This window comes from Mercenaria mercenaria, chromosome 9 (genome assembly GCF_021730395.1).
Source record: "Mercenaria mercenaria strain notata chromosome 9, MADL_Memer_1, whole genome shotgun sequence".
NCBI classification, from domain to species: Eukaryota; Metazoa; Mollusca; class Bivalvia; order Venerida; family Veneridae; genus Mercenaria; species Mercenaria mercenaria.
Window position 1 is genome coordinate 63,785,253 of NC_069369.1, and position 12,625 is coordinate 63,797,877.

General features: G+C 34.1%; 1 protein-coding gene across 1 annotated transcript; it reads left to right on the forward strand.

Annotated features, from left to right (window-relative positions):
• Positions 1 to 4,094: 4,094 nt before the first annotated feature.
• LOC123548053 (homeobox protein ceh-2-like) lies at positions 4,095 to 11,018 on the forward strand. Its single transcript, XM_045335283.2, has 3 exons — positions 4,095 to 4,999; positions 8,713 to 8,929; positions 10,317 to 11,018. Exons 1-3 carry the CDS (start codon positions 4,414 to 4,416, stop codon positions 10,480 to 10,482), a joined length of 969 nt encoding a protein of 322 aa, XP_045191218.2. The 5' UTR covers positions 4,095 to 4,413; the 3' UTR covers positions 10,483 to 11,018.
• Positions 11,019 to 12,625: the final 1,607 nt, after the last annotated feature.

Below are 12,625 nucleotides of genomic sequence, written 5' to 3' on the forward strand. Positions count from 1 at the left end.
TACCAGAGAAATATTTTAAAAGGATTCATATCTAAATAACATACGCAGTGTCAATTATTGGAAATAGAAGTTTCTAAATTAAACTCGACAAAGGCAAATTCGAAGAATATGTGTTTTACGCGCAATTTTTGTACGTCAGTTTAAGTCTACAAAAGAGAAGGCAGTTTCATTATTGTTGCTGCAGTTGTTGTTGTTATAAATTTTCAAAGAGTTGTTGTGATTCAAACAAGCGGTAAAAAGCAAAATAATAATGTCTTTTATACCCTTTCTACACAAAATCAAACATATTTATTTATTAACCACTAACTCAAATTTCCTTTAATTTTTTGATAACCAAATATCAAAGTAGATTTTTTTTTCTTTTTGGACAGCTCTCATGTAAAACCATTTTCATATATGGTATTATTTTGACAAAAAATCTGAAGGGCACTCGATATATCACACAGCCAGTAGCCGTCATTAATTCTAAAACGAAGAGGTCCCGTAAGACAAGAACGGTCAGCGAATTTACTGATGCTCAATTTAATAAACTACTATTCAAATAATTGGCAATTGATGTTAGGCTATAACACAATACAAATAGAACCAAGGGAATCGTGAAAGAAAATTGCAAGTGAATTAATTTGATAACTTAAGTCAATAGGGTAACCGATATAGAAGACAAAGAATTTTATTAGGATATTAGGGGGCTTGAAGCAGTCTCCGTGCGAAGCGATATGCTCAATAATGAAACAATAGAGATATAGCGAAAAATGCATTCGACACGCACATTTATTAACGTTATTGATGAATGAAGCGATAAGTATACTGGTTTTCATTTAACTTGGGATATTTCATGTAAAATATGATTCTCCATGGACAGTTTTCAATTAAAATGAAACCATTTTATATTTTCATAAATCAGTTTACATTTTCAGTATAGCATGCACATTGTTAAATTAAACGATAAAATAAATGAAAAACAAAGTTTCAAAATCATTTGATGAAACGTAATTAGGAATATGAATTTACATTAAGTAATAAAGGCAATAAAAAATCGAATATATTTGTTGGTCAATATTAATGCTCTCCTTGTTTTCAATTTAATTTCCACTGTAGTGTTTTTAGCTAAACACAAAGTTTTTAGCTAAAAACAAACCAAAACTTCACTCAAATTTTCGTGGCATGTATAGTCAGTCAAGTCGTGAAGTTGTCATGATGAATACGCACGTCTTGATAATTTACTTTCCGAAATGACATTTTAAAGCGACTCGTTTACACAACTAAAGCGATTTTTTTTTCTGTCTCAAAAATCCATAAAACGTGGGTCCAGTGAAAATGCCGGTGTAACAAACTTCTTGTCAGATGATACTTTACAAGTTATCCTAATAAATAACCAAAAATATTGTGCAGAAGGAGTAGACCGTTGAAATGCGTTTGAAATGATGGGGGGTGGGGGGGGGGGACACATTCGTCCTGCCTTTTTTACAATAACTAATACTGATTTTCACTGACTTTAACATTATTAATGTAATATGCATTCTGTGACAAACTTAGTGAAAACAAGTAAACTGAAACATTTCACCCAATCGGCGGGCGAGAGGGCGAGTAGATTTTTTTAAAAAAAGGTTTAAAATTATTCACATAACAAAATTTGTGAATCGCTTTTCCGGAAATTACACTGGTATGATGTTTAAATTATGAATATGTGTCAACTGATGCCTTCTTTTGTCTGAAGCATTTTAACTTCCAAACTTTGTATTCAATAAAATCTATTAGTAAATAAAAAAAAAGGACTGCGCACACGTGAAAGGTAGCAAATTGACTAATCCGCAAGTGTTTTAACTTGATACAGTCGGCTAGAAAAGTTTTCTAATGCGGATAAAGTAACTTAAAACACACTCTGTTGCGAAACATTCCTAATACCAGTACGGGAAATAATGAAAAAAGCAATAACAAAAACTTGAGACATATAAATTGACCATTTCTAAAATTTCGTATAATTATTGATTCTGTCTGTAAACTTGACACAGCCGGGTAAGCTGATCGGCCGTATGACGGATGGTTACACTGATTAAGAGGTACCGCGATTGATGAGATAGGCTAACAGATGTAATCTATCTGACATCTGGTTAGTTTTAGTCGCATTTATGAATTGCAGCAAGTTATAAATTTATAACTTGCGCTGGCTTAAGAAAAAAAAGGTTTTGTGTTTAAGCTTTGTATTATTTTAAAAGAAATGATTGTATTTTTTTTAAATATGAGATTTTTCGCTCGGCAATGTTTTTTATTATCTAAAGACACAAGAAATTAGAGATTTATTCAAAACAAAAGCACAAAATTATACAATGGATATGTATACTAACAGTTTTTATAGGCAAAAACGAGAGCAAACAACAAAAATACGCGTTGTTTCATTTGACTAACTTCAACGAAGATAATGTAAATGTGTGATCATGACAACGGTTGTATATCATGCGTTAATGGTACAAATCCAACAAATGATGAAAATAGTCGCTCCCCTTAGCCCTACCCTGGTTCGGGTTTTAACAGAAACCTGTATTATGCATCCGCTTGCATTAAGCAAAAAATGAAAATATCGACACTCAAATATTTAAAAAAAGAATATTTTTCAAATATCTAAATAACTCATAGATCAGTATTTCTAGACAAAGTAAAACTAATCTAGTTCTTATCTTAAATTATCCGCTCACTTATACATTTAAATTGATTAAAGCATGATATATTCCAGTTTAAGTAAACAGCCCCTTAAGCGTCGTACGGTAAGTAATGCAATAGACCCTAGTGTCTACCTACGCCACGTTATTGCAGGAACTATTTCATTTTGGCAGACAGTGCGCTGTATCCTTAATAAATAAAAGTCCGTCACTGCGGAATGTCGTCAGTAAATATAGCTAATAAAATTGGACAAATGAGGGCTGATCGGGATATTATCGTTTTTATACTCTAATTACCGCTTATTTAATGAGCCATTAGATGGATGCTTCAGTTACTGTCTACTGGCACAGTTTGCAGGTCTCACATACTTAATCGCCAAATGACCCAATATTTACATCGTTATTTTCACCAACATCCCGTTAATTGCAATTCTTTATAAGTTAAAATTCCATTTCCCTTTAATTCGTTTTCCCGCTCTTTTTCTTTCTTTTTTTTTTCTTTTCTTTTCTCCCCTCTTTTTTTCTTTCCATTTTTTCTTTTTCTTTCTTTCTTTTTTTTGTTATTTTTGTTTCGTTTTGGCTGACACAAAATTAAAGATGACGTATGATGATAATTAATGCTGTTAATTGTTGATAACAAGACTTAACTTTATTATCAAATGTACAAAACATAGAACTATTTTTATCATAAAAACAATAACATTTCTCGAAAGTAAGTATTTTCCAAACTATGACCACTGCAATAAACATGAATAGCTTCTCACTACAAGTTAAGTGAATATTTCATTACGCACGAGTTTAGCGAGAAAAAAAAAGCTCTTAATAATGAAATTAGGTTCCAACAATAACAAATTCTAGTTTTGCTTTTGTTCGGTTTACTCACGCCGACACTATCAATGTCATATGGCGATCTTTCCGAGCATTGTTCCAGACATGGACAGGGACCTGGTTACAACCACTGACCTACCGTTAGCCAGCTTAATAGCATTCTTACATGACAAAATCTACTCCCAATGCGAGATTTCAAACGCCGAACAACTTTTGTGAGAGGAAAGTGATTTGAAGACAGTTATCTTAATTACTCGGCCACGGATGTCCACCGAATAATAAAAAGAGAAAACATTTTATACCACACATGCATGCTACTAGTGACGTAATCACCTTTTTAGAACTACAAAAAGAAGTAAATGTATACCATTACGGTGTGAGACCTTCATTTATCCAAGAGTGGAAAATTCCAACTCTTTGCCCCCGAATAATTTAAAGCGTTTTAATCGGTATCGTCGCTGCCAAATTTACAGTTTCTCCGTATAATACGATTGACTCGGCAAATCTTATCGATTCCGAAGCCCCGTAAAACTAACAGATGTCTAATATTGTCAACACGAATTATACATAATCATGTCAAGGCTTGGTTATGGCGTATTAATGAAACGATCTCCTCCACTACCGGGAATTTGAATATAAATTGTGTTTATTTTGCTAAACGTCCCATTTGCCGTAAGATTCATAAACCATTGTCTCGTCAATTTATAAGCGCTGAACACATTGGCACTTTATGATATTTTCAGGAATTTTCGTCGAAATTGTGTGTCTTTGTTTTTGAAACTTGTAAAGTAAATATTTTTATAACATAATCGTTTTAAATTTTCATTGAAATACTGGACAAACTGATACAATCTCACCGAAAATAGTACTTATTAGTGACGTAAAACATTTCAAAAATGTTTTAAATGTACTTATTTTATATGAAAAAATGGAGGAAATTATGAATGTTGAAGAAAAAGAAAGGGACTTTAAAACAAAAAGGATACCGTCAAAAGATAACATAGATGCTAAAAGTCACGAGGAAGTGGAATTGAGGAGAGATTTAATTATAAAGAACGATTCTAATTACGTTACTGCGGACATAGAGGAACATTTTAAAACTGACAAGAAAAATGATTCGAATATAAGTACAAATTTAAGGTTCGGTATTGAAGCGATTCTAAAAGTTAAAGCAGAAGTTACTGATAAACTTAATGGAAATAAATGCGAATCTGATAGAAATGATGCTTTTGAAACACTTAATCAGGCTGTGATTAATCATAATGAACTAGATAATGACACAAGTGCCGAATCAGAAGAAGATTATTCTGAAGAAGCAGATCACGTTGGTGAAGACGGTGACGTCAGAGAAACATGTCTTCCCCACGTGCGGCTTCCAGCGTCTTTTCAAGGTCTGCGTCCGAGCGAAACTGCATATTTTGCGTCACAAAATCTATTTTCGGTCGGAAGACTTAATTTAGATATACCATGGTCACCAACCATTCTTAACGATTTAAGAAAAGAAAGATTTGGTCGTAAGTACTCCTATATATTTGTTGTTTAAATTTTAATTAGAATCATAATGACTGAATACATTCATCGTACTTGTAATAAAGAATTAAATGATTCTAAGATATAAGAGATGTCACAGTAGCATTATAAACTAAGGCGGGAAAATGTTTGCTAATTTTTCGCACCGTGATTATTTTAGCTTAACACGAAACATTAACTTTAAATATTTATTACCCGATAGACTTTGAATTTCACAAAATATGACGCTTTAACATAATAATACAACAGTTTTAATGATATAATTTATACTTCGCCTTTCTTGTAGTGATTTTTGATTTTATGATACTGTCGTAGGGAGAGAAAACCGTGCAGTCAGACCGAGACTCGTACCCGCAGCCTTAGGAAACGGTTCCAACAGTCTACCGACTGAGCAAACGGGTTGCTTTTATTTTCTTCCGAATTTTGAAACGAAGTTCTATTTACCGTGACATCCTCGGATAGATTGAAATTTGTCCTGTATGCAGAATAAGGTAAACATCATCTCGGATCATATGCAGCCGCAGGGTGAGGAAAATGTGTAGCCAGACCGTGACACGATCCTGGGGCCTTGAATTTCCCTCCGATGCTCTACTGATTATTACACATTTTCTCCTAAATTTTGTAATGAAATTGACAATAACAAAAGTAAGAAAACGGCAAAGTTACGAATTTAATGGACATATTAATTCAGGTTGTTTTCCACAATAAAATTTGCAGAATCCTTCAATTAATTAAACAGATTCCCACTAATGAATGAACATCAAAACTATAAAAAAAAATACTGCCACTTAAATTAACAATATCAAACTATATTTCCGCTTCATTTTAGACAATTGTCATATTGTATCATTATTTGTCCGAAGTTCCGTCCATAAAATATACGAGAATACGGAGTAGTAAAGTTATCATATCGGGCGGAACTATTTCATAGATTAAGCAGGATGGATTCTAAAACAGAAAAAGAGATACTAAGCACTTTTTTATGTTTAAAATAACATTTATGTTTAGAAAGTTGCAATCCTTTCATTAGTCGGTGTTCAGATCCTGTTTTTGTTCGCAGGAGATAACTCGTGAGGCTATTCAAATTTTGTATAACTATGTCCCTTTTCTTCTCAAAACAGCGGACGATCAGAGCGAAGAAAGATCGGTCAGAATATATAAGAGAAATGATTAAAAAAAATTAAAAAGATGATCTAGTCGGTAGCCATATTAAACAAATGGCGGAATAAGGCGTAATACATGTTATCCAGTTTTTAATGCTGTCTTATGAAGGTCAGTTCACCAAAAATTCATTGAATATATAAGAATTAAATGCTGCTTGTGCGTTGACATGGATATAAACTACGCTGTGACTTCTTGTAAATTTTAAAAACATGAATTGCTCTATCGATCCTTGGATGGTTTGTTAGTTACACACTTTAAGCATTCAGTTCTTATACATGTATTTACATTTTTACGGTAGCTTGCTACAAATATAATTGTTTTGCTTTCCGTGTGTATCAGAAAATCATAATAAATGTTAAGATATCGATCAAAAGACCCGCCCATATTTCATGGCTTTTATTTAAAATATTGTTTAAATCAGTGAAAAACATACAGTCATGTCGATTCACTTTTGATCTTTGTCAGAAACATTAGTTTAATGTTCTTTTGAAGTTTTGGCGTCCAGTTGTGAAAGAATGTTTCGAACGACGCAATTTTATTTTTTATGTTTTATTTTTTGTAAAGACGTCAGATAGAGCGTATAATCTCGTGGAAAGGGCCGTCCTTGATGAAACTACACCAATGTTTCTCATACGAAAATAAACGCTTTTTTCCGTATAAAATGAATAGTGAATGTGAAAATTCGGTTTAAGGACATACCATACATACTGTATTTGAGACAAAAAAAATCATAGGTATTATATGGTAAAAATGACATTTTCACCGTTTCGAAGCACTGAAAATAGATCTATCGTTTTTATTTTTGTCTGGTAGACGGAACTACACTTGAATGCGAAATAATATGTAGGCTATATAGATAAATTGAATTAGAAAACTCTTTTTGCAAAATAGATTTCAGTAAAGATATGGAAGTGAAAACATAAAGATATACGTTCAAACGTATCAAAATATTAACGAAAGCTCGAAATCTAACAGAAATATTTAACATTTTTTCAGCATAATATCGTGACGTCATGACATTGTAACGTCACTGTGGCGTCATGACGTAATGTACGTGCGGTTGCGCGAGTAAATTACATTTGATTAAGACCATTGACAATACATGAAATAAAACAACAGAATATTTGTTTGTCTGCATGTAAGTTGGAAAAATCTTTCACTCGTAAACTCATATTTTGGCTGCGCCACTCCTGAAAATATTACTGACTCGGTGAAATAGGCCTATATTACAGTCTTGCAATGAAACAAGTAGAGGCATTTCTTTTTTCTCAGAGAAAAAATATTTTATGTTGTAACTATATGCGTATATTATCTTAAAATGAACTTGATTTTCTAAAGAATATAATTATAGCTTTCAGTCCTAATATTGACTAAAAAAATGCACATTGATCTTCTCCAAAGAGTGAAAAATGGCCGGAGTACATAACGCACTATACCATATGACCGTTCAAGGTAAAACTGTATGATAGGTTATTATTTACGATTTATATAACCGGCACAAAATCATGAATGATTATGGCAGATCTGGTCGCCACGAAACACTTCTCAGATCTCGATCACCGAACATCAGAACGGCCTAGATATATAATTATATTTAATGCAGATAGGGAGCCCACTATTACGTGACCGATCTTGAATAATGCATGTTCGTGTAACTTTAACGGATGCAAATAAGGGTATCCCTTTAGGTTAAAGCTTAATTTGAGAACGCAGCTCATCTTGGTAAAGTAGAGATATTATTCATGAGTTATGGAAAATGTTATACACATTGTCTTTGTCACGCGCTCATCTTCTCTGATCCCGGTAATTCAATTTGTACTAGATGAGTTATAGTTTCCAATTGTTTCAATAAAACTATAGTCAGCAAGTTAAGACGTTACTTTAAATTGATATGTTTTTCATTTCTGGCATGCAAAAAATATTTGAAAATCAAAGTTTCAGAGGGAAACCTGTCATTATTTTAAATATCATTCATTGCTTTTCAGCATAAAAGACTTTACTCTTAACGTTTTTTGACGTAGTGTTACTTGTTTCTTGCTCGAAACAATTACTCGGGGTCTTCTGGGCATGTAAACAACGCTGAGTTACAAACGTACTTGCTTTTAACATAAGGCGATTTTTGTGAGCGTCGATAGTAATTGTTTCAGGCCTATTTGTAGAAAATTAGAATTCAACAAAACTGTTTTTTTTTCATATTTATATTTTTTTATTTATTACATGCTAATTAATTGTTAAAAATACACTTGAAATGTTTTGGTGTTGCATATTCAATGTTGCTATACGGTTGCTCGCACTTATGTCCCCTTTGTTCAGGATAGAGTCACGTCATTGCCGTTTCAACGTAACATATTGGTTCGGCATGATAACAGTTGCTACTTAAAGTAATGGGTAAGCTACATGCCGAACCCACTGAATTCTATGTTATGTACATGTAAAAAATCAGTACAAATGATTAAAATCATCGATGTGAATATATTACTCATATTCCTAAATCTGTTACGTATTGATAATGTATTTCTTTTCTTCCGTTCAGCGATACGACGGATTGGCCACCCTTACCAAAATCGTACTCCACCTAAGAGAAAGAAGCCCCGGACGTCCTTCACCCGTCTTCAGATTCTTGAGTTGGAGAAAAGGTTCGAACGTCAGAAATATTTAGCATCAACTGAGAGGTCGGCGTTGGCAAAGACGTTGAAAATGTCGGACGCCCAGGTGAAGACGTGGTTCCAGAACCGACGTACAAAATGGCGGTATGTTGATACTTTTAATAGATTAATAGTGACTTCATAGAAAATATTCAAAACAAAAGTTAGACTAACTATGACATTCCTCCTTTAATATAAAGTTTGCATTGACCGGTATATAACACATGTTATTCTGGGCTAATAAGTCAAAACTTTAAATATAAAACTGTGAAAATTAATTTCTAATGTCATGTACTAAAACAATAAGTGAATAGATTGCCGGTGAATAAGTGTTGGGCCTCGGGTAATAATTTTGACTATTGACCGCTAAGCCATGCAAAATGTGTACACTATATAATGCGGACAACCAGCTAGTGTTTTATCTCCGAGCTAATTGATTATGCCAGACTGGACCAATATATTTACGAACAGTCGAGAAATGGCAGTTTACAAATAGTATACGGCGGATTCATTTAATATTCCAAAGAACTCCCGTGAGCCTCTTTATAACGTCGAACCGCATTGGTAAATAAATAGAAATTCCGTTAAAATGATTGAAAAAGACTAATCTGAAATAATAAATGTCTGCAAAGAAGCGAGATAATACCATTCTATATTCACCGTTTCAGACTAAAGACTCCAGACAACTGGCCCCTGGGAGCCCCGGAATCCCGACAGGATGCAAAATGCATAGCTATTTCATTATATACAACATTAATATCTGTAAAATTATATTTTTGGTATTTATGAAGGCGGCCAATTGGTTAACGCAGATAAGTACAGTATAACGCGTCATAAATATAGTAGATAGATAGTATATGCATTTATGCATAGCGCACCGCATATGGCGTTGAAATACTATACCAAAAAAGACTGTTAGGCTAGGCTTGCCTGTGGGGAACACTCCATAAGCATAAGAATAAATTGAATCAACTTCATTTGAATAAAGATTGATACTAACATGCAAATTTGCACTTAAAACTTGTATCTGATATTTTCACTTCTTTACTAAGTTTACGAGAGCATAACTACAATGTAACAATGCTTTAAGGCCTTGCTACTAGATATACAGTTTCGAGCCGCACCGATGTTGAAATCGAGCTTCATTTTGTGTGGTCGATAAAATGCCTCTGCCTGAAAAATGCATATACGTGAAACTGGTATGATCATCCACCATTTAAGTTTTAAACCCTTATTCGACTTTTTGTTAGTCTCAACAAAACTATGACGGAAAGTATTCACGGAACTGATCCACGGAATTCGTTTCTATAGATTTTTGTTTCGCTAAATTTGGAACACATACCCTACCTTCGACTGTATAGAGTATAGAGGGTTTGAAACAATTACAGTTCATTTTTGTTCTCAGAAGAACTCGGACTTAGCTTAGAGTAAATTATTGAACTGTTAACTTTCATTTGAATTAGCATTATACCAGCCCTTGAATTTATTTCAGACGACAAACAGCAGAAGAGCGGGAACTTGAGAGACAAGCGGCCAATCGTCTGCTTCTAAGCTTTCAGTCCGATCCTGTCCACCGGAAGTCGATGGTTATTTCTGCAGACAGGATGTGCCTTAGTCAGCTGCAGAGGTTCCAAGAAGAACGGTCCTCTGACATGTGAGGAAAAAAGTCTTGGTCGACATTTTGAGACTGCATCTTGATAGAAAGAAAATATGAAAACAATATATGAAAAATGAAAAAGAAATAACAGTCTTACACTACCACAAACACATAAGAAACAATTATTATAAACAATGTGAATTTTCCAGTATTTTTATTATAATAATAGTTTCAAATATGCATGCACATTTTAAGCATTTCAATTACTTTAGGCATTTATGCTTGAATGAAATATGCATTTAATTGGGAGAAATGACGTTTTCAAGGGCAGGTAACTCTTTTTCAATACTGGTGACCTATATCTTTGTTTCTTAGATGATTGTCCTTCAATATCCAAAGTTTGAAGAAATTCTATTATTGAAAAAAATTCCACCCATCTCAAATACAGGGACTCTAGCGTACGCGTTTAAAAAGCGTCTTGGACAAAATGTTGCTAAATTATTTCGTATGCCTATTTCACAAGAGGTTTATTCTCTGACGGTTTTGTTACAATTTGGAGAATATGAATGTAAACTCAATAAAAATCGCGTCGTATCATTCTTGTTTCTCGTGGTGTATTTTATGTATAACAGAGGAATTTACGAGCTGTTTATGTACTAGTATGTTGTTTTACAAATGCAAACCAGGGCCACAATGCCAGTAAACAAAATTACTGAATTTAATTCTCTATTTGTCTTATTTGCGTTGTTAAATAAATTGTACCTTAAAACTGTATCTTCCAGTAAAGTAACAGTAAACATGCAAAATTAGCAAGATAACGATGATATGACCCCGGTAATAATCACGTGCATACAAAATAAATGACGTCATAAACGTCAACTTATACTTATATACTAACATTACATGTACAGTTGATGGAAAGGATTAGAACGAAAGACAATTCTTATAGAGTTCTTCTCCTAAAATGGACAGGTAAATAATTGTTTCGCAAAAGTACAGTGAAGCCTTAAATATATATGATAAATATGGGAATGTAGTCTAGTATATCAAAAATGTTTTTGGAACAACAATATGAGCGCTAATGAGAGTGGAGAAGTTAGAAGTATTTCAGGTGTTAACATATGCTCGAGGCCTTCGACTGTGTTAAATGTCCCATTCTACGGACACGGGCTTCGTCATAGTATGTGGGCTTCGGCGGAGGTTAATGCACGGAACCAACTATTTTTGATTTAACTCTTTATATTGTTACACATGTTTGTATAGCTTAACCATTCGGGGACTCGAACATCAGTTTCTGTATCATTTACTTGTAACCGATGTTTGATTATGCTTAACCCTGTTTTGTTTATATGAGCCGCGCCATGAGAAAACCAACATAGTGCGTTTGCGACCAGCATGGATCCAGACCAGCTTGCGCATCCGCGCAGTCTGGTCCGGATCTATGCTGTTCGCTATTGGTTTCTGTCATTGCAATAGGCTTTGAAAGCGAACAGCATGGATCCTGACCAGACTGCGCGGATGCGCAGGCTGGTCTGGATCCATGCTGGTCGCAAAGACACTATGTTGATTTTCTCATGGCACGGCTCATATCTAGCCGTCATCTATCATTCATGACAAAATATCAAAATGACGGCTGTATCAGGGTAAGACAGCGATGTCAGGGATAAAAATGGCAATATATCATCCTGTAATCTTCGTCCTACGTGTTTATCTACGCGTTTTTGATAACTGCATTATGGACAATGATTTCTTATGACCATTCCTTAGAAACATATTCCGGCGCAAGAAAGTCATTTAAAGTCGGCCTAACATATTATTGTTTGATTACAACTAGTGTCAACTGTCCAGTAAATAGAAAATACACTCTCCTTATTTACTTACCGATATCGTTGTAAATAGCACGCGTCTGATTGGCGCTCACGTTGTTTAGAACTGAAGTCAGTAAAGTCACAAGTTACGCGCCAAAATGTCCATCCTGAACGTGCGGCAATATGTCTCACTTAAGCAAAATTATTTAGGGACGCGAGTCCTCACATTTTGGTCTCAATTATGACAAGTCAAGCTTATTATGGTAATGACTGTTACTTAAAAGTCATGAATGTTTTATAGATGTCCGCGACCGCCCGATGTGCAATTTACGCAATTTCAGACAAATGAGCCATGAGAAAACCGACATAGTGGGTTTGCGACCAGCATGGATCCAG